General features: G+C 39.7%; 2 protein-coding genes across 3 annotated transcripts in view; one reads left to right on the top strand and one right to left on the bottom strand.

Moving 5' to 3' along the window:
* Positions 1-10,676, top strand: part of LOC146665929 (transmembrane protein 132C-like) — a 189,924-nt gene extending 179,248 nt beyond the window's left edge. Inside the window, exons 9-10 of the mRNA XM_085413739.1 lie at positions 7,635-7,826; positions 8,430-10,676. Coding sequence (XP_085269865.1) covers positions 7,635-7,826; positions 8,430-9,512 — 1,275 coding nt within the window. The 3' untranslated portion in view covers positions 9,513-10,676. The remainder of the gene's footprint in view (positions 1-7,634; positions 7,827-8,429) is intronic.
* A 10,199-nt stretch (positions 10,677-20,875) lies between these two features.
* Positions 20,876-26,606, bottom strand: LOC146665928 (uncharacterized). 2 transcript variants are annotated; one of them, XM_085411243.1, is made up of 12 exons: positions 26,459-26,606; positions 26,243-26,332; positions 26,035-26,154; positions 25,010-25,956; positions 23,590-24,860; positions 23,479-23,521; positions 23,207-23,272; positions 22,968-23,056; positions 22,740-22,851; positions 22,423-22,523; positions 22,266-22,336; positions 20,876-21,752 (listed from the first exon to the last, which is right to left on the bottom strand). In XM_085411243.1, exons 5-10 carry the CDS (start codon positions 23,637-23,639, stop codon positions 22,452-22,454), a joined length of 432 nt encoding a protein of 143 aa, XP_085267369.1. In that variant the 5' UTR covers positions 23,640-24,860; positions 25,010-25,956; positions 26,035-26,154; positions 26,243-26,332; positions 26,459-26,606; the 3' UTR covers positions 20,876-21,752; positions 22,266-22,336; positions 22,423-22,451. The 2 variants fall into 2 exon arrangements, with proteins under 2 accessions (XP_085267369.1, XP_085267368.1); XM_085411242.1 differs by lacking the exons at positions 20,876-21,752; positions 22,266-22,336; positions 22,423-22,523; ... (1 more) ...; positions 22,968-23,056; positions 23,207-23,272 and having other exon boundaries at positions 23,590-24,564; positions 24,692-24,860; positions 25,010-25,116; positions 25,609-25,956.
* Positions 26,607-27,660: the final 1,054 nt, after the last annotated feature.

Here is a 27,660-nt window from a genome sequence, read left to right as displayed (position 1 = left end):
CACAGTAGGTATGGTGTTCTTGGGATGCAACTCAGTATTCTTCGTCCTCCGAACACGACGAGTTGAGTTTATACCAAAAAGTTCTACTTTGGTTTCATCTGACCACATGACATTCTCCCAATCCTCTGCTGTATCATCCATGTGCTCTCTGGCAAACTTCAGACGGGCCTGGACATGCACTGGCTTCAGCAGCGGAACACGTCTGGCACTGCGGGATTTGATTCCCTGCCGTTGTAGTGTGTTACTGATGGTGACCTTTGTTACTTTGGTCCCAGCTCTCTGCAGGTCATTCACCAGGTCCCCCCGTGTGGTTCTGGGATCTTTGCTCACCGTTCTCATGATCATTTTGACCCCACGGGATGAGATCTTGCGTGGAGCCCCAGATCGAGGGAGATTATCAGTGGTCTTGTATGTCTTCACTTTTCTGATGATTGCTCCCACAGTTGATTTTTTCACACCAAGCTGCTTGCCTATTGTAGATTCACTCTTCCCAGTCTGGTGCAGGTCTACAATACTTTTCCTGGTGTCCTTCGAAAGCTCTTTGGTCTTGGCCATGGCGGAGTTTGGAGTCTGACTGTTTGAGGCTGTGGACAGGTGTCTTTTATACAGATGATGAGTTCAAACAGGTGCCATTCATACAGGTAATGAGTGGGGGACAGAAAAGCTTCTTACAGAAGACGTTACAGGTCTGTGAGAGCCAGAGATTTTCCTTGTTCGAGGTGACCAAATACTTATTTTCCACCCTAATTTACGAATAAATTCTTTACAAATCCTACCATGTGAATTCATTGGGTTTTTTTTACCTCTGGTGCAAATTACTGACCTCTGTCATCATTTTAAGTGGGGGAACTTGCACAATCGGTGGCTGACTAAATACTTTTTTGCCCCACTGTATGAAAGAAGCTTGTGTTAATTAAATCAAAATGCAGAGAAAGTTTAAATAGTCTGCAGCTATCCAGCTGTCCATTTTAAGTCAACGTTGTTGCCTGTGTGCTATCAGCTTATGTATTTTTAGTGTAGTGCTTGGCATGCCATGCTGGTCAGGTCAAAGTTTATGGGCTTCATCGAGTGAAATCATGTTAAAGCTTAGTGTAGTAGGTGGACAAATGACAGAATCAGCTCCATAAGCCCAACAGTCAGCCTAATGATGTCATGGTCCTGGGTCGTGCGACCCAGTGTTTTGAGTTTCAGTCTATTTTGATGTTTATTGTTTGTTTAGGTTCATTAAGTTTTTCTAGCTCATTTGTTATTGTATTACCCTTGTGTTAAGTCTCCCTTGCCCTTCATGTGTTTATGTCTGTGTGTCTTATATTGTCAAGTTCATGTTATCGTTTCTGTCATCTTCCCCTGTAGTCGGTCTCCCTGGTTCGTGTGCCTACCCGTTATGTGTCATGTCTGTGTGGCTCTTGTTGTCTAGTTCGTTTCATATCTATGTCTCCGTGTTTCCTGTTTTATTTTGAAAGAGTCTGTTCTTTGTTCACTGCATTTAGTTTACTCTCTGCTGTGTTGTCATTATGTTTCATTCTGGTCAGCTGTGTCCCCATGTGTCTCCACTTCCCCTGATCACCTCATGTGTGTATTTAGTCCTCAGCCTTGCTGTGTTCAGTGTTGCGTCGTCTGTGTTCTCAACCACCATGTTTGCATTCATAGTTTTCTGTGGGATCATAGTACCAGTTTCCCAGTTTAGTTATAGTTTAGTTTCGTCACTATGCTTTTGCCTTGTTTGACCCCCATGTCATCAGCCAAAATAAAGGCTCGCTTTTCGTTTGAACTCAGTTTCGTGTCTTCGCCCATGTCTGCACCTGAGTCCTCCACACACTCTCCACTCGGTCTGCCACTGTGGATCGTGACAAATGAACTACTGGTGGTGGTATTCAAGCCTTTTTATGTTTTATTTTCTCTTAAAATCAGCACAACCTATTTCAGCATCATGCTTTCTATGACTTGTGCTTCTCATTATAGGTCCATAATTTGTTGGACAAAGAAACAATTTTTCTCATTTTATCACAGTGGATTTTAAATCAAAAAATCAATTGAAGTGCACTTCCAGCTTTAATTCAAGGTTTTTTTCCTGTGGAGATATTCTTATCCATGGTCTCCCATTTTCAGGGGCTCAACATTAATCGGACATACAAACATAATTTCAAAATATGAGGATTATTTTTAAGACTTGGATCAAAGTCCTTTGTAGTCAATGACTGTCTGAAGCGTAGAACTCATGGACATCACCAAATACTGTTTACTCCCTTGAAATTTTCTGCTAAGTCTTTACTGCAGCCACTTTCACTTCTCTCTCTCAGCCTTCAGTTTTGTCTTCAGTAACAAAAAAACATTTTATGTCTTTGCCTTGACTAACCCTTGGGTTGCATTTGGCTGAACCGTAGAAGATTATAATGTTGTACATTTCAGAAAATCTCATTCTACATCTATCAGCAGTCACATCAATGCTATTGAGTCTTACATGTCCATCCCATAACATTGTCTCCGCCGTGTTAGACAGGTAATGAGGTATACTACAGTTGCTCTTTTCCTTTTCCGTACTTTTTCCTTCCTTCACATTATTCTGGCACAAGTTAATTTTCATTTCATTGTGTTTTGTTGGGAAACCGGTGGTTTGCACCTTACTCTGGATTTCCATTTATTAAGGTTTCTCTTGATTGCAGACATTGCAAATGAATTCCTACCCCCTCTCAAGTGTTCTTCACTTGGTTAGACTTGGTTAGATCTCATGAAGTTGCTTTTCTTAACCATGGAAATAAGTCTGTTGTAAATAATAACTTCGTTGTCTTCTGTAGTCTTTGAGGCCTTTTGGTGTTTATAAGCTAGTCAGTGCATTCCTTCTTTTCAATAATGTATTAAATTGTTCTGTTGGACACTAAAGTTTTTTTGCTAAACTTCTGATTTATTTATTTTATGTTTTTTTTTTTTTCCAACCTAGTAACAACCTCCCCTACTTGCACTCACATCTGTTAGGCTTTCATATTTAAAATTACATTGCAAAGCAATTAAATACAAATTCAACATTTTGAGTCAACTTTAGATATGCCTAATTCATTTGTCAGATCTCACCTGACCATGAAACCGCTTTTCAGTCAACCGTCCTATCCGGTCGTTAAGTAATGACGTGACGAATCCTACTTCCAGGCCTAAAGTAGTCTGCGTTTAATATGGCTTTTGTGTTGTTAACATGTTTAATGTTATGTATTTTCTTCTATTTAATCTCAAAAAGCTCCTAAAACAGTCAGTGATCCCTGTTGACCTCCCTCGGCTTTTATTACCACTAATCATTTATTTAAGCTCAGTTTTTAAAACCTTAGGATGTAACTACAGCCCAGCCCATGCAGCAGTATATGAATGACTAACCTCGTATTGTGGATGGATTATCTCAGTTATTCTCCTGGCTGAAGTTTGGTCCTTTTACAGCATCCTGCCATGCGATTACATTTGTTCCTGACCACCGAGAACACTCACGTTAACTTTTATCGAGTGGAAAAAAAAGTTAGCTTGTTTATATTATGCTAACATAGCTGTGTCGCTAGCGGTCACGTAGCACATCATTATATACCAGCTAGCCAAACTTCAGTAACCCTACAAACGTCACTGCTGTTTAGTTTTCTGTCTTCATTTATGTTGGAAGTGATAACAGAGCTGTACGTTTTAATTTGTTTCCAAAACCCCGCAGTCAGGACATGCTATATTGTATTTAGATAGAAGCTAGCGAGCTAACTTCCTGCTAACTTCTAACTCCGTTAAATGTCATAAATTCCATTTTCATGGATGCCTGGATGTTAATCTCAATTGTTACACCTGGTAGAGCAGAACGCTGATCATTTTATTAAAGATGAAAGACTTTAGACAGTTTTTCAACTCTCAGTAATGCCATAGTGATCGTTTGATATATGGACCTGCAGCGGAGTTTAGGTCCAGACACGGCTAGTGACGTCAGACTTAACGACCGGATTAATTCTGAGCTTCCAAAAATGGGGAACTGTGTATATTGTATGTGCATGTGTGTAATTCCTAAAGTGTTAATGGAAAAGTTTTGTGAAACCCTTTGAATTGAAACTAAAAGTCTGCACTACAAATTGATTGTTTGATTTAAAATACACTGTGGCAGTGTACAGAGGCAGAACTGCAATTTTTGGTTTGTTATATTGGTTCATTCCCAACATCTTAAATGCAATTTTAAAAATAGTATTTATACAGGTGGACATATTGTAGTATTACACTAATAACCCGCAAGTGTAGCTTATTAGAGGAATGTGCAAGAGGAACATATACTCATTATTTTCAAACATTTTGTCTTTTTTGTTCTTCTACTGTTGATTTTATTCAGATATGTAAAAAGAAGATTGAAAAGCAAAGTTGCAATGGTTTTTTTTTTTTCTTTTCTTCGTAAATACACGAGCCATGGACCCTGAATAGGATAAGTAGTTACTCATAAATGGAAGCCCATTAAAAAATATACCCAAGGTCTTGTTAGACCTAGAAAGTAGCATTTACAGTTTTACATCTGACAGTTGTGTAGATTGTTAAATCAGCCAATAGTCTAAATTAATTTAGGCCCATTCCACATAATAAAGTGCTGTGAGTATAACCTTTTATCTTTTCCAGTGCTACCATATGATAGAGTGGTAATACAGTTTCATTTAGATTCAGCTTTGAAGTATTATAATGGAAAACTTTGATTATGTGTAACTAAAGGCAAAGATTTCAAAAGGTCATTGATTCTAGAAGATTCTATATCAGGTAGGGAATTGGAAATGTGATCGCCGATATACACTATGCTGCAAGTTTGATAGTGTGGCAAAAGAAAGTAACAAATCCATTTAAGCACTGCCTTTCTCACATGTTATGGATAGAGTGCTTACATGCAAAACACATTAAGCTATTAACCTTTGTTAGTTTGTAAGTCTGAGACTCATTGTGTGAGCCTCAGTAGATTTTATATATTAGTATCGGTTGCACCAGACTAGTTCCAGGTGCACATGGGATTTCAGGTTCATACAAGACAAGGCAGCTCTGACAGCTGTGAATAGATAGTGGTAAACCTGAAAGGAGTACTTAATTGCTCTCTCGAGAAAGAATGAAGGAATCTGTAAACTCTAGAGCCAGAATAAGGAAGGGACTTGACATCTCTGGAAGTCTTCTGGGAGACTCTCACGAATATGGATGTAGGCCAAAAGCAGTGTTTGCGGTTTCTCTAATGGTGTGAAGCAGAGACAGAACATTTCTAAAAAATGGACAAAGGAGACTGATGAAGGGGTTAGAAGAAGGGATCTGACTTCTATCACAGAACTGGGGGAAAGAATCTTGACATCCCAAGATGAGAGCAGTACAAAGTGTGGGCATTGTTAGTATGGAGTTGGGGTTTGGTGGAGAGGAGTATTGTTCCTTTTTGAGCGATGCTAAAATCACTTCTGACATCGTGTGGACAGCTCTATAGTAGGTTTATAGATTATACCTTTAGAGGAGAATGATACAGGTCATTCTTATCCTTCTCCAAAATGGACTTCTTCTTAACTTCTCAAACTTTGCCTTATATACCAATTTCCTTGCTTCTATTTTAATATCTTAAGTTCCTAGTAAGTATGCGTCATCTGCAAATCCGTTTTTATTTAATTTTATCGTAAAGTGGAATAAAATAGATCTAAGCATCCAATGTTGGAGGAAAAGAAAAGATAATGATGGTGGATTTACTTGAAGAATAAACGGCTGCTGCAAACTCTAAAATAATATAACAAACCAGCAGCTGTATTTTTTTTTTGCTCATTTTGCTTTCCTTTTTGTCTGTAAAAAAAGAAAAACCCAGATTTCACATCAATTAGTGTGTATCTTTATTTTTATTATTCTTTATTTTTGAAAATATTCAACAATCTTCATATTTACCAGCTGTCTGGTTCTTTAATGTTTGCTTTTACATCAAAGATCAGGTTGATGCCTGTTTTGAGACCATGCTCATTTATGCTGTTTAACATTCAGATATCAGTTTCATTGTGTGACTAGCAATGCAAAGAAAAAATGCAAAGAGCTAAACCAAAGAGAAGAAAACATGGAATTGGTCTGTACAAATGAGGCAGTGATCTGTGCTGACAGTTCATTATGGCTGGTAAATGCAGCCATGTGGGGGCGGCAGGAGGAGAGACGGGAGCCCTAATTGGAGCGGATGGGAGGGATTCTCATATCATAACAATATCACAACTATTTACATGCTTACACCTCTGGCAACTCAGAGACTTAGAGAGTGTGCTATTAGGGAGGAGATCGTTTTTGCCATGTGAGTTCAGGAGCACTTCATGTGTTAGTATGTGCCTGTTTTTATAATCACAGAATATAAAATCATAAAATACGAAAGTTTAGGTTAAAGAATACAAAAGAATAGTATTTTCTTTCTCTACCAATCAAAAGCATACGTTTACTGCATTTTTTGTTCCAGGGCTGAAAAAGTATGATTTTTTTGTGTGTTCAAGAAACTAAATCTGCTTTGACCACAATCATTCTTAAGTCATAATGGCTACGATGAAGCGCTTTTAGACCGTAGGAAGTTCTTATAATTGTGGAAGGAAGAGCCGCCTTTCTTTGTGCTTGCACTGCAGGATCTAAGAAACATCAAAGGCCTTAGAAGTCAGTTCTCAGGGCTTTTTCTGAGCTCCTAGCTCCCAGTACGTATTCTCCTGGCACACCAGGGACCTTTGATTGACACAGCATCAGACTGACACCAGCTCTTGCTATGATAAAAAAAGAAGAAAAAAAAACAAACATTGGTAAAACATTGGACTGACAGTGAAGCCAAGGCTTTAATAAGACTATGTTGTGGAGGAAATACATCCCAACTGTGACACATACCAAATGCCAGACGGCTGTTACATAATTTCAAATGTTCCTACTGGTGATGTGAATACAAACAGAAAAATAACCCTTGAAGTTATGTAGTTCTTGGGGCGCTACCCTTAGGGCATAGTTCTCAAAGTTTTGATGACTTAGTGCCAATTTAGGAAGCCAACGTATAGTTGAGGGCTTCACAGGGAAGATAAATCATTAAAACATTTTTTTCTTTTGGTGTTTATAATGTGTCTGTTCATAGGATGGTGTTTTATGTTTGTAACTGTGGTTTTTGCTCTAGTTTATACTTTCCTAAGCATTAGCAAGGTCAGTTTTTCTATTCCTTTAGTAAGAAGTCAATTATATTTATTTATTCCAAAGTCAGGAATGTTTAGTGTGAGCTGTGGCTACAGTTGAAATCAACGATAAAATCTCCCTTAGTTTTATACTACTGTTTTTTTCTAATACAAAAACATGGACAAACAATGTCTTCCTGGCGACCAGGTTGTCACAAAATACTTTTATTCTGTGTCATTTGGGAGAGCAGTTTAAAACCATGCATTTTCAATATGTGGTGATTGCACATACCGACTTAAATTTGATAACAGTTGGCGTACTCTGTAAATATGTATTCTGAGAAGGAACTACCTTTGCCAAAACTCCATTTAAATTCCAGGATTTAGCAGAAGGGCTGTGGGAAAAGACATCTGATCCTTTACGTTGACACCACTATAAACAACAAAATCCTAATGGACTACCATTAGTAACAAAGCAATAAGGGTTTTTTTTGTTTGTTTGTTTATGTGTTCCAGGTGCTGTCCCCTCTGACATCATCAGTCCTGGCTGAAAGGAGCATCAGAGTGGTGGATGATAAAGTGAGCGTGACAGAGCTAGGGGTGCAGTTGGTATCTGGATTAACTCTGTCCCTGCAGCTCAGCCCAGGCAGCAACAGGGCTATTGTTGCCACTGCAACAACACAGGAAGTTATTGAATCTCTCAAGCAGGTATGACTTCTATAATAATATATAATATAGGTAATATAGACATATAAACATTTTACATGGCAATTTGACTAATAACTGCTCATCCAACAGTAAGACTAGAGTGGACTTGTTGATGCAAAATTAGCATTTTTCTGTGAGTCTGATTTGGCTTCATATTTGGCTTTATGCTCAGCTCAGTCATAATAGCTTGCAAGTTTAGAAATGGATTAGGTTTATTACGAAGTCTATGGTATTCATTGTTGTTTAGAATTAATTCACTTTTCATATACAAAGCTTTCTCTTTGATTTGCATCTCTAACCATGGAACAGCTCTGTTATTCCTATAATTATAATTTCAAATGAAGGTAGGCTACAGTCTCTTTCCCTAGAAAGGATATTTAGCTTTCAGGAGAATAGTTTTGTATCCGTTCTATCCAATTGTTTCAATGAACCTTTGTTAACACTGACTTTTCTGTCCTCCATGTTCCTCTACTTTATTTTTTAGTGTCTGTTTTTAGTTTATGGTCCTTATGTATTAATAAGAATTGTGAAGAATATTATTTTTACTGTGTAACGTTGGGTTTTTTTTTTTTGTTTGTTTGTTTTTTTGTTTTGATTTCTTAGGAGTCCCTCATCAGTGCTTGGCTTCATTTCAGTGACGGATCCATGACTCCTCTAGATAACTACAACCCTGCCCATTTTACCCTGGCAGCCACCTCATTGGATGAACAGGTTGTGGTGGTGCAGCAAAGTCCAGCATGGAAGTGGCCTATCATTGTTGCCAAAGGAGAAGGTCAAGGTTTGCTTGTACGTGTTGAAATGAGCCCATCAGAAATGTGCCAGAAGGGAAAACGACATACTGTTTTAGCCACAGGAATGGCGAGCACACATGTAAGACTTGGTCAAACAGAGGAACAATTCAGACAGCCAGGTGGCCGACGTACACGCCCTGACCCTCCATATTATGGCGGATCTATCTCTGACATGGAAACTGGGTTAAATAACCGTGGAGCCACTACCATCAGGGGCCATGTTCCAGTAAGGCCAAGTGGGGGCCGTCTTTCAGCAGAAGTTGGAGCAAGGGCTCCAAATGAATTCTCTGAATATCCCGATCAGGCCGAGCTGCCCCGGAGCCGCAGCACCGATGAGGACTTGTTGACCTCCCGACGAGGCCTGACGGACTTGGAGATCGGTATGTATGCCCTGCTGGGAGTTTTCTGTCTGGCCATTTTGGTTTTTCTCATTAACTGCATCTCTTATGCATACAAGTACCGTAGCAAGCAGTTCTCCTTGGAGGCTCCAGAGGCAATGCCTCATGCACATGACTGGGTTTGGCTTGGCCAAGAGGAGGGGCTGTGTCTCCAACAACAGCAGCAGGATGAACTGGGCGGTACCCTAGAAGAAGGTAGTCAGCTATTAAATGGAGGCCTCCAGCGAGGTAATACTGGTGGAGCAGGATGTAGCTCAAGTGGGAGGGATCACAGGAATGAGTCACTTAACTCACCCACCACCAAGAGAAAGAGGGTGAAGTTCACCACTTTTTCAAGTGTCAAGTCGAGTAATGGGTGTCCTGCCCTCAGCCCCTTAGCACTAGTGCAGACCAGTGAGATAAAATGGGTATGTCCAGACATCGAGCTCGGAGACTCAAAGGATCTTAGGAACTACATGGAAAAGCTTAATGAGAACGCAATTAAGAACATTGCATAGGGGGTACTGGGTGTTTTCATTGAACTAAAGAGAAACTCACCTGAATGCCTTCAGACTAACAAGGGAAGGAGGGTTACGAAGGAGAGGTGAAGAAGAGACTGAAGCCGCTATTAAACTGTACACCTTACCATAGCAAGAGGATGGTGCATTCAGTTTTTTCATGAAAGTACTCAGAAAAGGTCGAGCTATGGACTACAAAAAGATACCACAACACCACAGCATCAAGAAGAAAATGTGAAATTAGTATTGTTGCTTAAATTAAATGTATGTTCTTTGTTTCTAGTTTTCTTTCCTACGCACCATCTACACCGCTTTGTTTTGTTTTTTCAAATCGCCATGTTTTAATATCACGTTTGTTGTAATTTTTGCGACTTTCTGTTATTTTTCTAGAGGCTTCTTTCCCTGTCAGAAATTATTGAATCTAGGAGAGTAAGGTTAAAAGAAATTTTGTATTGTAAATAAAAGCAGAGTTTAATTTGGAAGGACTGTATGTATAGCAACATTTTTTAAAGTGATGTATGGTTTTGTTTTGCTTTAGTTTCTTTTCAGTTAGTTTTGTCTCCAGAAAGCAGATCCATGCATGATGTTATTTAAAAGGAGGCATGTGAGTCTGATCTGGTATGCAAACTGAAAATTTGTAGATAACTAATACCAGTAACCCTGGAGACATGTCATTCACTGTGGGTGAGTTTAGCTTTGAATTCAATATGTTGATGTTGGTTTAAGAGATTTATTGGGCCCTACATTTTCCCTCCTTATATTGGTTTATGTAACCTCCTGTTGCATAGTTCACATTAAACTGACTTTTTAGGATTCAAAAGGACAAATTTTGATTAAATCAGAATAGTCAATATAAATATACTGACACAACCAAAAGTATCAAAGACAATCACATTTAAAAAAAATAAAAAAAAAATAAAAAATTCTTCATTATAATTTTCCCGTAAAACTTGTCCAGGTTTCAAGTTGTGTGGCCCAAATTAGGTGGACGTCAGAAAACACATTTACAGTGATTTTTCAAATTGCTGTATGACATTTTGAATCCTGTAAACTGTAGAAGAAAGCCCAAATCTGACCCTTTTGCTTTTTGTCATAAGCAGTATTAGTCAGTTCCAACATTTTCTACTGTATGTCTGTTTTAAAATTGGCTGGTGGACTAATTAAACCCTGAAGTTGACTCTTCCTTTTTTTTTTGTGGCTGTGTGATTTATTGGCCTAGCCATTGTTTTCCAATCTCAGTCCATCAAATACTGCTCTCACGAATAACCACAGAGACAGTGGCTTCATCAGATATCAAAACGATGATTGGTGCAGCTTTTGGAGTTCTTCACATTTCTCTTCAAAAGGCAAAAGTAAAAGATGTTTTTTGTTTGTTTGTTTTTTTATTTGTTTCACAAGTGAATACTGTTAAGATAATATTATATATTGGCTTTACGCCGCACCGTGATTTGAAATAGACAAACCGAAAAAAATATAAACACAATAATATTTTTACCATCATAATGTCAGCCACGAGTTTTGATTCCATAATGTCTGTTTGTTTGCTTTGGAAGCATGGTCTTTGGAAGTAACCAAAGTTGGATGAGTTAGATGAGAGGAGAGGGTAGAGTGTGCCAAGTTAACAGCCAAAATTTGCAGAACTGGTCAGCCCTTTAAGCCCCAGGTAGGTTTTTTAATTTAAATTTTCATATTGAAAATTTTAAAAATAAATCAGTGAGGAACAGTGTGAGCAAAACTGTGAGACCAGATGGCTCAAACGCACCACCTTATCATTATTACCAGTCAAAACCAGGGTTTTAAAAGCAATTTTTCTTTTCCCCAAGCAAAACTACAAATTTGAGACTAAATGCAGGCCCTATGCTATTGAGCAAGTGATACCCATGTTGTTGTACCTGTTTAAAAAATGTTCACCTCCAGTCAAAGTGTCAGACTTTGCGACCTTCATATCACTGTGCTGGATCAGTTTTTACCACAGAGAAACGATTAGCAAGCTGCATCCACAGACACTATGGGTTCATCACACAAATACTTCCTAATTAGTGCCTAGCAGCCTATAAATAAAATAATTGAATTTCACTTATCAGAGATGGAGTTCAGACTTCTTTGGATGATATGGAGCCTGGCAGACAGCTGCTGGCTACAGCTGCTTGTGTTGGCATCCACCTGTCAGTCAAACATTTAAGCCTAAATAAAGTTCGCTCCATCCATCCATTTTCTTAAGCTCTTATATAGCTTAGGGCCACAGATGGGGCTGGAGCCCATCACAGCTTTCATGGGGCAAAATGCAGGGTATACCCTTGACAGGTCACCAGTCCATCACAGGACCAACACAGAGAGACAAATAACCACACGCTCTCACATCCACTCCTATGGCAAATTTAGACTCATTAATTAACCAACTCCATATGTCTTACGACTGTGAGAGGAAGCCAGAATACCAAAGGAAAGCCTATACAGCCAAGGAAAACCCATACAGCCAGGGAGAACACACAGAAAGATCAAAACCATCCAGGAGGGTTGAACCGTGAACCAAAGCAGCAGCACAGTGGGCTATTGCCTTTAAAGACCAAAACGATTCTTTGTACAGGCAGTACACATCCTTTCTCTGCTATGATGCTGGGCATTTGAGTATGACATTAGGGCATTTGGGGATTTATTTGGTTTTGGAGCCAGCCTAAACTGACCATTCTTTACATGTAATAATACCCGTGGGCATAATTTGTGTATAACAATTTCCTGATGAAAAAGGTTATAGGCTAAGTGCATATGAGCCCCGAAACACTTGTAGCATACTCAGAAAATTGGTCTTTTTCCACAGGATCACAGACACGCTCCCCTTTCTAAAAGGGCAACATAATTAGGGATTACTTAGTTCAGTCTTATTACATGTTAATGTGGCATTTCCTATGCAATTTGTCTTGCCCACTTACTGTACCTACTCTGATATAATTTGCACCCTAATTAAAATAAACCCAGAGGACCTGTGCATATCAGGAAAGGATGTAAACATTTTCATTTATAGACCTCATGAATGATGTGCTTTTAGATTAATTCAATACATTGCAGCAGATGTACAAAATTGGGGGTATCATGCGCTTATTTTGCTTTTTTATATTTAGCACTTTCTGGTTCTTATACCTATCTGTAGGTAAAACAGAGGAACAATTCAGTCAGTCAGAACAAAATCTGTCTACCACATCAGAGGATACTGTTATCACACTGGACCACAAACAGCCTGCACTGCCACACTTCTACCTGAACTTCCACTTCCATATTCACTTTAGTCTGAGACTTATACTTCTGCCTTTGTCCTTTGTATGCTGAAGTGCCAGGTACTCTTCTTGCTGACACAGGAATCTCAGGGTCTCTACTCTAGCTAACTAAATAACTAGGAGCACCTGTCAGGTATAATGGAACAGAACCTTTTCACTATCACAAACCATCTCCACTGACATTCATTTTGCAGATACATCACTTGTTATCCCATTCCATTTTCCCCACCGTTGCTATGCCAACAATCCTCAACATGACCCTCTCTTCTTCCCTTCTCCTTACCATTTTGTTTCTTTGACATGTAGGCTGGCTAGCTGGTATAAGCAGTTGCACAGCTGAAAACTGCTCCAATACAAAGTCTGTAATATGAAGTAAGGTCTATGTTTGTCCATGCATGGCCTTGATTCCTATCCTAAATATATAAAATATTCCTGCTGACCAATCGTTTTGACTGCAAAAGGATTGACTATAACAAAGCAAGTCTATGATACGAGTCAACAGAAGCCGCAATGCTAAAATTGTCATGTTGAGTGGGTGTAATGTAGCCCATTACAGCTGAGGATGATGGGATTTGTATGATTAGGTTTAGGTATTTTGTAATAAAGTAAGTTGAAACTGATGGTAAAAAGTCAGTGGATCAGCAAATAAATAAACACTGAAAGGGGTCTGATAACTGTATGCATCCATTTTCATGATAATCTGTCCACCAGTTGTTTTATTTGAAACCCAAGATACCAAGTTCAGTGTGGCGTAAATTCAGGGTCTAACCATGAATGCCTACACTGAGATTTGCTGTAATCCATTGTCAAAGAGCAGCTGGTAACCCACTGGAAACATGAGCCTTTGCACACATATGAGTGCTGTCTTCCCTTTTTGGATGTGTGACAATCATTGTGTCAAGGTGGTGCAAGCGAGTAAGGGCATAAGTCACACAGGATTGGTCTGCAACCATCTAGCAACCAACAGGAAAAAACTTTTCCCCAACTGGTTGATGAGTAGTTGCTCGAGGTTCATGGTAGCTGCTGGGAAATCGGTTGCTAAAGCCTGAGTTACACAAGCCTAAAGACTAGTCAGATACATCACCAGACAACCACTGGCAAACCATTGTTTGCATGGTAGACAGCAAGTCATTACTCACAAACTATTAGCCAAAAAGTAGTAAAACTTGAAAGTGTTTTTCAAACTGGAAACAGAGAACGCTGCCTTCTACAGGGGGGCAAAAAAGTATTTAGTCAGCCACCGATTGTGCAAGTTCCCCCACCTAAAATGATGACAGAGGTCAGTAATTTGCACCAGAGGTACACTTCAACTGTGAGAGACAGAATGTGGAAAAAAAAAAATCCATGAATCCACATGGTAGGATTTGTAAAGAATTTATTCGTAAATCAGGGTGGAAAATAAGTATTTGGTCAATAACAAAAATACAACTCAATACTTTGTAACATAACCTTTGTTGGCAATAACAGAGGTCAAACGTTTACTATAGGTCTTTACCAGGTTTGCACACACAGTAGCTGGTATTTTGGCCCATTCCTCCATGCAGATCTTCTCGAGAGCAGTGATGTTTTGGGGCTGTCGCCGAGCAACACGGACTTTCAACTCCCGCCACAGATTTTCTATGGGGTTGAGGTCTGGAGACTGGCTAGGCCACTCCAGGACTTTCAAATGCTTCTTACGGAGCCACTCCTTTGTTGCCCGGGCGGTGTGTTTTGGATCATTGTCATGTTGGAAGACCCAGCCTCGTTTCATCTTCAAAGTTCTCACTGATGGAAGGAGGTTTTGGCTCAAAATCTCACGATACATGGCCCCATTCATTCAGTCCTTAACACGGATCAGTTGTCCTGTCCCCTTGGCGAAAAACAGCCCCATAGCATGATGTTTCCACCCCCATGCTTCACAGTAGGTATGGTGTTCTTGGGATGCAACTCAGTATTCTTCTTCCTCCGAACACGACGAGTTGAGTTTATACCAAAAAGTTCGACTTTGGTTTCATCTGACCACATGACATTCTCCCAATCCTCTGCTGTATCATCCATGTGCTCTCTGGCAAACTTCAGACGGGCCTGGACATGCACTGGCTTCAGCAGCGGAACACGTCTGGCACTGCGGGATTTGATTCCCTGCCGTTGTAGTGTGTTACTGATGGTGACCTTTGTTACTTTGGTCCCAGCTCTCTGCAGGTCATTCATGATCATTTTGACCCCACGGGATGAGATCTTGCGTGGAGCCCCAGATCGAGGGAGATTATCAGTGGTCTTGTATGTCTTCCATTTTCTGATGATTGCTCCCACAGTTGATTTTTTCACACCAAGCTGCTTGCCTATTGTAGATTCACTCTTCCCAGTCTGGTGCAGGTCTACAATACTTTTCCTGGTGTCCTTCGAAAGCTCTTTGGTCTTGGCCATGGCAGCGTTTGGAGTCTGACTGTTTGAGGCTGTGGACAGGTGTCTTTTATACAGATGATGAGTTCAAACAGGTGCCATTCATACAGGTAACGAGTGGGGGACAGAAAAGCTTCTTACAGAAGACGTTACAGGTCTGTGAGAGCCAGAGATTTTCCTTGTTTGAGGTGACCAAATACTTATTTTCCACCCTAATTTACAAATAAATTCTTTACAAATCCTACCATGTGAATTCATGGATTTTTTTTTCACATTCTGTCTCTCACAGTTGAAGTGTACCTCTGGTGCAAATTACTGACCTCTGTCATCATTTTAAGTGGGGGAACTTGCACAATCGGTGGCTGACTAAATACTTTTTTGCCCCACTGTAAGTTAAAAGGTGCATATTTAAAAACATGTTGGCTACAGAAAGAGGCCAACAAGTTTCTAGAAACCAAAGGAGATTTTTGGTGCAGCACCCTCTTCGTGACCAATTTCACCTACTGACAGCCAGAAACCTACAAGCACTACTCACCAACCATTAGGGAATATACATTTCCCCTCACAACAGATGGTGGTATCTCATCCAATATAGGGGACATCTCTCCAGCAATGTGCACATGATGTCATGGGACAAACTTCTATAAGTCAGGTAAGTGACTTATAATTTATAACTCATAGTGAGTAGGTTTCATTCTAGACCATTATTGACATGCCTAAAGTCATTTAGGGTTAGGTAATTAAAATTTAAAGGTGGTGATCTAGTCAGCAGACTAAAAAAAATGTAACAACGGCATGCAATTTTACCAGACATACAATTTATATAAAAAGATATTCAAAAAGACCCTCCTGTAATGTATTTATTTACTTGACTGTATGTTTGAACACCTAAGTAAGCCTGTTGTTACTCTTTTCATTAATTTAAGCCAAAATTCTGCATCTATCTTTAAGCCAGAAGAGGCACTATGGTTTAAGAAACTTATGAAGTACTATAGTTTGTGTGTACGCTGGCCAGTGTGCATTTCTAATGGTACTGTATAATGCATGCTTGCCTGTCGTTGTGTGAGTGTATATATATTAAAAAAAGAAGACACACACACTTATACACACACAGTGTGTATAAGTGTGTGTGTCTTCCTACATGTGTCCATGCGTCAGTGTGATTTATGGGTTGCAGTGTTGCAATTAAGGCAGGTCTGATTGTGGCATTGTTTTCTTTATTCTGCTGACATTGAAACACAAGAAGTCTTTGACCCAACTCTGTCTGCAGTTGTAAACAATAAAGCCTTATGGGATGCCGCCATAAGTGACCTGGCGTAGCCCTGAAAAACAAACGAATTGTTCATTAAGACAAAATGAATCATAGCATTTGTAGCAATGTGAAGCTGATCATTGCAAATCCCTGTGGTAATGGTCTTGTTGAGCTCCGCAAACAGACAGGGCTGTGGTTTTTATGCACCTCTTCTGCTGAAAAAACACTTCTACTCTGCTCTGGAATATATGTTTGGTGGGTTTTTTAAAATCCCTAATGATATTTTTGTTTTTACGTCTGTGTTTTTCAGCATCCTAGGGGAATGTGTATTCTGGGTCCCTGAAGTGATAATGATGGCTTGTTAGCTGGTTTCTTTGTTCTGCAGCACAATGCCATACTGACAGGCTAAGAAAATTGCTGTTGGAAACAGTTTTTGTGGAGGGTGTTCAGAAATTGAGGGAAAAAAAGTCACTGTTTGCTTAACAGGATTCTTGAGTGGAGGACCAGAGTGTAGTGGTTTACACATTCGCATAAAAAGCAAAAAATACCCAGTTTAACCCCCAGGAGGAGACACAAGCCTTTGGGGTTGCATCAGGAGGGACATCCAGTGTACAATTCTGGCAACTTAACACATGTGGAGCTATCTACTGTGGTGGCCCCTGGGGAATAAGGGAGCAGCCAGAGTAGCTGTGTTTCTGAGTGGAGGAGATTGTTGTTAAGGGGTCAAGTATTTATATGGCTTAATAGCTCCTGTGTTAGTTTCGTTGAAAGAAAATGATTTAAATTTTTGTTCATTTTAATCTAAACATCTTTAAATTTAAAAATTCATCTGCGATTATGAGTTGCATGTATCACTTTGACTGTAAACTGTTTGATAAACTGTCTGTACACAGTCTCTTCAATAACTTAGCCTTAAATGGGATGGCTGATGTGAACCCCTCAGTGACAAGAGCAGACAATATTAGTTTTAAAATGCTCTCTAGGCTCACAGTATCTCAGTGTGATGTGGAAGATGAATCATCTGGCAATGACTGATTCCTTCTGTAACAGACTGATGAGTCAGATGTGAACAGACACCTTATTACATTTGAAAGGATGAGCTAATTAAAGCCTCCTGAAGCTCTGGAGCTCTGCGTTCATACCCAGAGCTTCAGAGACAAGCTCAGGGACCAGCTCAAGTCTTTACTCTCTACCCTGGAAATTCAGTAGTGATAACTTGTGTGCCAGAGTCCAAATGAAACCTAAGTAGTTGAAACTTGCTTTGTCTGATTTCAAAACCCGGTTAGACTGCCTTCCAAAAGGCAACACATTCACCAGCAGTGTGGTGATGAGATATGTTGTCTCTAAAAGAGATCAAACTAGACTCCTGGGAAGGTAGAGTAATTGCAGCTGATGGGCAAGGAGAGCATTGTACTAATTTTGACAGTCACCGCTCTACCAATTTGCTTCAGTTTGTCCTGCAGCCACCATTTTTATGAAATGCTCAGTAAATCACCGTAGACACATGACTCCTAATAAGCAGAAGTAAACAGATGGATGGATGGAACGTTTAGACTGAGACATTTTACTGTTTCGTGAAAAATAAAAATCTTAGTTTGAATCTAATGGCATCAACACATCTAAAAAAAAAACAAACAAGTTGTGATGTGAAGCACAGCAAGATTGGAACAAGGCTGTAACTAAGTTTTTTGGGTTTTCTTTGGTAATTTGGTAATTTATTTCAACATGTGAACAATATACAGATACATTTAGAAAAGAAAATAAGAGAGAAAAAATACTATGCAAAATACATACAAAAAAACATTCTGATTAATTTACATGTTGAAAGGGAGTGGGAAGAAGTAAACACTTATTTAATCCCACCCCTTTGCCATAAATTATCAGTTAATATTTAGTCAGCTTCCTTACTGATATAATTTGTAACAAAAAATAGTGAACAGATTTCTGATATACTATATACTATAATTAGAGATGGACCAATCTGATATTACATATCGGCATCTGTCTGATACTGACATAAATTACTGGATCGGATATCGGAGAGAAATAAAAAATGTAATCCGATCCATTAAATATCAAAAGAGCACCTCACAAAACTTGTGACACGGCATAACTCGGCTCATACCCGTAGCACCTCGCAGCAGTATGCATCACGTGATAGAGCGGCTGTGTGTATTTGTAGCCTCGCTACCAAACCTGTGGCATTTCATCTCCGAGGAAGTTATCCCAGAGAGAAGTAAAGCAAATGTGTAAGTTCATCTCTGAATGTTTGTAAAACATTCCCATGTTAAGCTTAACAACCGATATATGGAGCGACTGCCTCTCTCCCTCCCTTCTCCTGCTGGTGCTTCAATCCTGAAACTGATTAATGATCAGCTGATCGGCTTTTCTGTCGCGAGTCCGTCTCTCTTCTTTGTTTTTGGCCCACTTTGCACCAGAAAGAGGAAACCAGCAGCTGAACAACAGCAGCACGTTTAAGCTTGATCAGCTGTTGTTAGAATTTATTTAATATTACTTTCTACACCAGGATCCTTTTCTATGTAGCTGACGGCTGGTAACTAGTGATGTGCGGATCGATCCTGAAATATAGATTCCTCCGATGCCAATCATTTATGTTCTAGAATCGATTCTCACATTAAAATATCGATATTTTAGTAATTTAGAGTAAATTTGTAGTTTATCATCAACAGGGACACAATGGAAAGAAACTATAACACTCGGATTGTCTACATTCAAAGGAACTACTTCCTCTTCCGCCTTTCATAGTCATGTCCGAAATACGGCTGTATAAATGTCTCGCAGCACCTTGGTGTGCGCACGCACAACAATGGCTGAGCGTAATTGTGCGGACGTATTTTACCTCCACAAACAGCTGAGACGTGGTTAGCGATACATGTGGCAAAAAAGTGCTCCAAGAGTGAGGTGTTGTGGTGTTCTGACAAACCATCCTACTTTGGCAAAACGTCCTACCCGTAGGATAATTTTACGGTGTCCCCTGACAAACAGTCCTACTTTGGCAAACCGTCCTACCAGTAGGATAATTTTAAGCTGCCATATGACAAACTGCCCTACTTTGGCAAAATGTCCTACTGTACGAAATTTATGCACATTTCTGCTGCCAAACAATAATTCCAGCACCAATTTAAGTAGGTATGACGGTTTGCCACTTAACTTTGCCCATCAGAGTATGTTTTTAGCTGATATTCATAAAGCCAGTTCGGTTTGACACTTCTTTTTACCCATTAAAGTGTGCTTGTAGGTCACGTTCACAAAGGTAGCATGTTTTGGCACGCAATTCTTCCCGTCAGAATTATGCTTCTAGTTTATATTAACAAAGGTAGCATGGTTTGGCACGTAATTCTTCCTATCAGAGTATGCTTCTAGTTTATAATCACAACAGTAGCATGGTTTGGCACTTGTTTGTAGAAGCAGTCTGCATGCCAAGGTGCTTAAGTTATACAGCTGTCACTATTGAAGTGATTGGAACACCTGACTATATAAACTTTGACAATGAACTCACTCCATTATAGTTACAGTATATACAGTGGGGCAAAAAAGTATTTAGTCAGCCACCGATTGTGCAAGTTCCCCCACTTAAAATGATGACAGAGGTCAGTAATTTGCACCAGAGGTACACTTCAACTGTGAGAGACAGAATGTGAAAAAAAAATCCATGAATCCACATGGTAGGATTTGTAAAGAATTTATTCGTAAATCAGGGTGGAAAATAAGTATTTGGTCACCTCAAACAAGGAAAATCTCTGGCTCTCACAGGCCTGTAACGTCTTCTGTAAGAAGCTTTTCTGTCCCCCACTCGTTACCTGTATGAATGGCACCTGTTTGAACTCATCATCTGTATAAAAGACACCTGTCCACAGCCTCAAACAGTCAGACTCCAAACTCCGCCATGGCCAAGACCAAAGAGCTTTCGAAGGACACCAGGAAAAGTATTGTAGACCTGCACCAGACTGGGAAGAGTGAATCTACAATAGGCAAGCAGCTTGGTGTGAAAAATTAACTGTGGGAGCAATCATCAGAAAAGTGACGACATACAAGACCACTGATAATCTCCCTCGATCTGGGGCTCCACACAAGATCTCATCCCGTGGGGTCAAAATGATCATGAGAACGGTGAGCAAAGATCCCAGAACCACACGGGGGGACCTGGTGAATGACCTGCAGAGAGCTGGGACCAAAGTAACAAAGGTCACCATCAGTAACACACTACAACGGCAGGGAATCAAATCCCGCAGTGCCAGACGTGTTCCGCTGCTGAAGCCAGTGCATGTCCAGGCCCGTCTGAAGTTTGCCAGAGAGCACATGGATGATACAGCAGAGGATTGGGAGAATGTCATGTGGTCGGATGAAACCAAAGTAGAACTTTTTGGTATAAATTCAACTCGTCGTGTTTGGAGGAAGAAGAATACCAAGTTGCATCCCAAGAACACCATACCTACTGTGAAGCATGGGGGTGGAAACATCATGCTATGGGGCTGTTTTTCTGCCAAGGGGACAGGACGACTGATCCGTGTTAAGGACAGAATGAATGGGGCCATGTATCGTGAGATTTTGAGCCAAAACCTCCTTCCATCAGTGAGAACTTTGAAGATGAAACGAGGCTGGGTCTTCCAACATGACAATGATCCAAAACACACCGCCCGGGCAACAAAGGAGTGGCTCCGTAAGAAGCATTTGAAAGTCCTGGAGTGGCCTAGCCAGTCTCCAGACCTCAACCCCATAGAAAATCTGTGGCGGGAGTTGAAAGTCCGTGTTGCTCGGCGACAGCCCCAAAACATCACTGCTCTCGAGAAGATCTGCATGGAGGAATGGGCCAAAATACCAGCTACTGTGTGTGCAAACCTGGTAAAGACCTATAGTAAACGTTTGACCTCTGTTATTGCCAACAAAGGTTATGTTACAAAGTATTGAGTTGTATTTTTGTTATTGACCAAATACTTATTTTCCACCCTGATTTACGAATAAATTCTTTACAAATCCTACCATGTGGATTCATGGATTTTTTTTTTCCACATTCTGTCTCTCACAGTTGAAGTGTACCTCTGGTGCAAATTACTGACCTCTGTCATCATTTTAGGTGGGGGAACTTGCACAATCGGTGGCTGACTAAATACTTTTTTGCCCCACTGTATTTACTGAATATATTTACAGATACATATATTTGACATTTATAGATCCAACAGAACACAGGGAGAAAGAACTGAAAAAGAAACAGTGTACAAATTATGCACATTTGTCGCACAGGTGTTTGACCAGGCTGCTCTCATATTGAGCACATCCAAAATGTGCCCATCTGGAACAAAACTCGCACTGCACCTGAAGAGGGAGAAGGGTAGGGGGTGTAAGTGTGTTAACCAACATTGTGAATTTGATGAGAAAATAATTACAACAGTGGCTTGCAAAAGTATTCGGCCCCCATGAACTTTTCCACATTTTGTCAGATTGCATTCACAAACATGAATCAATTTTATTGGAATTCCACGTGAAAGACCAATGTCTCTACCAGTCTCTAGCTGGTAGAGACATACCCTAAAAGACTGGCAGCTGTAATTGCAGATAAAGGTGGTTCTACAAAGTATTGACTCAGGGGGCTGAATAATTACGCGCACCCCACTTTTCAGTTATTAATTTGTAAAAATTGTTTGGAATCATGTATGATTGTTGTTCCACTTCTCACGTGTACACCACTTTGTGTTGGTCTTTCACGTGGAATTACAATAAAATTGATTTGTATTTTTGGCTGTAAAGTGACAAAATGTGGAAAAGTTCAAGGGGGCCGAATACTATTGCAAGCCACTGTATATTGCATTTGTGGTTTATTTGTTTTACCATTTCAATCATACTGGACTCAGGATCGGCTTCCAGCATGGAACAAACCACACAGTAGTCATCAGCATTACCTAGAAACACACTGGCGTTCAACCTAACAGTTTTTAAACAAAACTGAAAGTGCTATTGCAATACAAAAGCACATGACTCAACTTACTTTCATGTTCTAGCAGTTCGCAAGCAATTTCAGTGCGCTGCAGCCCAATGGCTTCTGGAGTGGACAGTAACCTCTCCACTCAGAAGGTAGTGTTTGGCAAACTGTAAAATATGTTACAGTAATTGGAATTGATTAACTTAATTCTAGTTAATCAGAATCAGAATCAGAATACTTTATTGATCCCTGGGGGAAATTATTTTTTGTTACAGTGCTCCATTTTAAACCAACATTAAGACAAGACAGACAATACGCTAACTAAGAATAGTACAATAGTTAAATACAATAAATACAATTAAATACAATTGCTTATTAAATACCTTCAACACTAAAACTCCACAACTGCTGGAGTCCATCTGCTTGTTGTGTGGCAGAGTCTCCATTTTCCAATCCACTCGGGACTCTTCCTTTCCTTTCATCCTCAGAAAATTCCTAATAAAAATAAAACAAGTTTTTAAAATGTAGCCAGCATTTTGCTCTAAATAAAAAGAAAAAAAAAACCCACAAACCAAACAACCCAAAACAGAAAATTAATGAATGATGAATACCTCCAGTTACGCATAACTTTCCTTTCATAACAACCTTCATTTCCAAGAGGGTCTAACAGCAGTACAGATTGTGAGGAGATTTTGACAACCTAAAATAAAAATTGTATTTAGTAGAATATGTGTATTACACTCACTTAAGTAAACATAATCAATTGTAAGCATTTTCAAAATAAGAATATGCTGCTAAAAAGAACAGTAAAACAAAAAAGAGAAAAAACACATGAGGTGTGAACATGTACCACAAGGATCCAGTGTGCACCAGAGTTCAGTGAGCACAACCAAATGTCCTCAGCCGGAAACAACATCTGTGGAATATTTTTAAGTTTATAAAGGTTTAACATCTACATTACCTTGCTGACACATTTAAACTTCCCAGAAAACAGAGAGGTTGCAACAACGCAAGACAACTGATACACGGGTTTCTGAAAAATGCAAGATTTTGTTTTTTTTAAAAGATTACAAAATTGTATAAAATACCTTTGTGAAATAACCGGCATACGTTCTTACTTGCCTTTTTGTTTCCTAATGAGGCAGTGCAGGTATGTATCAATGACCTGTTTGGATTAAAAGAAGATTATTTTTACAGACCACCACTACGACCAAAAATGATTACTTCTCTTACCTCATCAGAAAGCCACCCACTGTCCTCCAGTGTGCGAAAAGAAGAGTCATACAATTTGCATGGCCCAACCACTGCCTCCACACGCCCGGTGTCCTTTGCAGCCCAAAGCCACTTCACTAAAAAACAAAATATGATAAGTTTCTTTAGTAATAACAGTTGCCATTTGAAAATCACGGTCAATGGCCAATGGGCCACAAGCAGACAAGGGCCAAAGGGCCAACAAAATAAACATGCCAGAGGGGAGTAGCTTTATGTAAATCAGAAATTAGCCAAAATTGGACCAACAGGTCAAAATTAGTAAGAGGGGAGAAAAAAATAAAACATTCTATCCATTCGACTAGCCAAACTGGCAACAGTTGACCAACCGATCAGAATGAGATTTTTAGCTATGCCACCTTTTTCTTGCACGCTGGGTTTCTGGGGGGTCACTGGTACAAGCTCTTCTGGTGCTTGGACTGATTTTACCTGAGCTATTTTTGGTGCAAACTGAATGACAGAGGATCTGTTATTTTGCAGCGCTTCATGATGACGCTGAGGACTGCAAGGCCACATCTCAGAAGATGTGCTACTCTCAACAGGTTCAGTTGGAGTTGAGACTTGGACAGGGTGGCTTCTTCTATAGGGTTTAATGTGGTCAATACTGTATAGACTTTTTAAAGTATTTCCCTCAGCGTTTTTCAGTCTAACACATTTTCCACTGAAGTCATCAATTGTGTAGGGACCTGAAAAATCCGGTTCAAGTCTTCCTCCTTTTCGCCCACGTTTCCTCATATTTAGAAGCAGAATTTGATCCCCTACATTGTACACAACATTTTTGTACTTTTTCAGGGCCCGCTTGGCATATACAACCTTTTGCTTGTCTTGTGACTTCGCAATGTTTTCTTGTGCAGTTTCTTTAACTGCATGTTGTGCTTCACTTTCAGACTGTACATAGTCACTGTACCTTTTGTCGTCTGGCAGAATGATGTTGGAAATCTAAAATTTTGTAGATATTAGCAATTAAAACAAGATGATATCATATTCATAAAGACATTACTGGGTTTTTTTCTTAAATGGTTTCAATTCTTAGTTCTAACATAGAAAGAATTTGACAAACACTCACCGGCACTTGAGCAGGCACTTCTGATGGAAATACTGCTTCTCTTCCATACATCAGAAAAAAAGGTGTGTATATTGTTGTGGTGTGTACTTTTGACCGCAGTGAAAACAGGGTGGGATCTAGATACAGCTCCCAGTTATTCTGCTGGTCATTCACCAGTTTTCGGAGGGCTCTAAATGCAGGCATAGAAATATGTAAAGACAGTAAGTAAGACAGAAAGTTTAATTAGAAGTAAAGAAATTAATAAATTATTAAGTAACAATTAAGTTTGAATAACATAAGTAATGTTATTAAAAACTGATAGATAAAAATTAGGCATACCTTTTTATGTTGTCATTGGTCTTTTCATCTAGACCATTGGTCTGTGGATGGTATGCTGTTGTGACACTTCTTTCAATTTGCAATAACTTGCAAAGATCAGAGTTGAGCTTCAACAGATAAGGACAAGGTTATACTGCTTATACAAGCACACAAGAAAAAATCTTTGACCCCAGTGAAGTAAAGTTAAAAAATGTAACTGAAAATTATTTAACAGTTACTTCATTCACAAACTTTCTGCCTTGGTCTGACAAAATCCTTTTGGGGCAGCCATGTCTATATATAATGGAGCACAAGTGCTGGGCTACCTCAGATGCAGATTTTGTTTTTAATGGGAAAGCTTCAACCCATTTTGAAAAGTAGTCAGTTGCAGTAAGTATATACTGGAAGCCGCTTGAAGTTTTAGGAAGAGGTCCAGTAAGATCTATACCAATAAGTTCCCACACTTCAGACACCTATCAAGGACAAATTAATAATTTGAATAACAATTTGTATAATGTACACATTGACATTGATGGTTAAAATTAGGTGGCAAACCCTCCTGCCTTTATGAATATGAGCTACAAGCATAGTTTGATGGGTAAACGGGGCATAATATTTACCTGAATACACTGCAATGGTTGCACAGCAGTCAGTGGTTTCCCAACTTCATGACACTGGTCACATTCCAGAATCTTTAAGGTAAAAATATTTATGGAGTTCACGTAAATGTTCAACATTCTCATTTGTAAAAAAAACAAAAACAAAACGAAAACACTTAATGACATATTCTCTAACAAACAAACAATTTAGCAACAATACTTTGTGTGCGTCTTCAAATTATCGGACATTTAGCGTTTTGTGTGTGCCAGTGTGTCCTCCAATTGGAGAGGAATGAAACTCATGAAATATCTTCCTGGCATCATCCATGGTTTTTACTACTCTTCTGGTTCCAACAAAGAGTTCTCCATCTGCAGTAAAACAATATATATTTAGAAATTAATTTAACCACATATATGAGTTGTTAGTATTAACAATAAATTACTGACCCTTTTGTTTGAATTTTGAGGCATATCTTCTGAGGTTTTGCCTCTGAGCCTTGTCATATCCTGAAGGGTAGGAGCCCGCAGAAATGAACGCGTAAATCTCTTCCCACTTCTTCTCCATATCTACGATTGTAAGTAAACATTTTCTTATGAGCTTCAATATGTGCAGTTAACAATGCAAATATTTTAACTTATTAAATAACGACATTACCGAAACAGCCTTAAAACACCGAAGCTGCGGACTCAAAAGTGTTGTGCAAATACCACGTGTCCAGTAACTTGACAGCAGACTTCACCAAAGCTGCAAATTCGACAGTTTTGTGCAGAAAGCAGATAGCGACTTCACTTTCATATTGACAAGCAATCACAAAGGCTTAAAAAATCAAGTATCAACGTCAATAAAAAAGTACTAATACTTACTACTTACCTATTCTCCTGCAAATATGACAACGGAGTAGCGTGAAATCACAGCCAGATGCGCTTAGCTTCCCTTTTTGTGTTGTGCGCATGCGTGCACATGCTCAGGAACAACGGGTAGGACGGTTTACGGGGTAGGAGAAATTCCCAGAACAGGTGTCATACTAGGGAGACATTCAAAGGGGTTGTTGGGGGGGGGGTAAATACATTTTACAGTGTTTATTTATCGGACAAAATACGTTAAATGTCACCGTTATTATTGGACGGCCCCGAAACAGCGGGAGTATCCAAATTCAAAGGCTACTTCCACCTGAGGACCCGGCCTTCGCGGTCTAAAGAAGTGAAGCTCTGCCGTCTGCTCCTTTCTATCTAAAATATGACCGGGCACTGACGTAAACTCTTCTGTTTAATCATTTTCTGTTTGACATTTATTCATCTGTATCAGAACCCCGAAGGAACCCTCCCGAGGGATTAATAAAGTTAAATTTAATTTAATCTAATCTAATAACTTTAATCTCAGCCAAACCGATTTACTCACGAACAAATAAAACACTGAAAAAGCCAAACAATAACATTTTTAAGTTATCAAAGTGACTTATATATCATGTTTAACCCGATAACCCGACATGGTTTTTCAATTTTGTTGTCCGGGTGGAAAATCGGGAGAAATTCGGGAGAATGGTGGCTCCGGGAGATTTTCGGGAGGGGCACTGAAATTCGGTATTCTCCCGAAAAAAATCGGAAGGGTTGGCATGTATGGTTGTGGCAACATCACTAACCTTGTCAAACACCTCAGAGTAAATCGTATCACAGAATATGACGAGAATATTGAGGCGAAATGAAGAGGAGGAGAGGGACAGGTGCTGCTAGGGCGAGACAGACGTCTCTCAGGGAGTCCTTTAGTGCTGCAGGCAGGCAAGGTGTTCAAATAGCGCACAACTTCAGTTTTTTTATTTCTATATGATGGACTCTGCATTATTAACAGCAGTGGCGGTCCTAGCCTGTTTGGTGCCCTGGGCGAAGACTCCCTCTGCCCCCCCCCCCACACACACACACAGGATTGTGCATTAAATGGTAAATGGTCTGTAGTTGTATAGCGCTTTTCTAGTCCCTAAGGACCCCAAAGCGCTTTACACAACCTGTCATCCACCCATTCACACACACATTCACACACTGGTGATGTAGCCACAGCCACCCTGGGGCGCACTGAGA

Source organism: Rhamphochromis longiceps, linkage group LG7, assembly GCF_057381845.1.
Source record: "Rhamphochromis longiceps isolate RC_006_pf linkage group LG7, R_longiceps_female_GT1.1, whole genome shotgun sequence".
NCBI classification, from domain to species: Eukaryota; Metazoa; Chordata; class Actinopteri; order Cichliformes; family Cichlidae; genus Rhamphochromis; species Rhamphochromis longiceps.
Note: the sequence above shows the minus strand (reverse complement) of the source record. Positions and strands in the feature narration are given on the sequence as shown.

Excerpts from the sequence above, each read along its gene's own strand:
- LOC146665928 (XM_085411242.1), bottom strand. The coding sequence starts at position 25,773 with ATGTCATTAAGTGTTTTCGTTTTGTTTTTGTTTTTTTTACAAATGAGA. Across the intron at positions 25,117-25,608 it reads AACCATTGCAGTGTATTCAG|CTCAACTCTGATCTTTGCAA; the intron begins GTAAATATTATG and ends TATCTGTTGAAG. Across the intron at positions 24,861-25,009 it reads ACCAATGACAACATAAAAAG|AGCCCTCCGAAAACTGGTGA; the intron begins GTATGCCTAATT and ends GCCTGCATTTAG.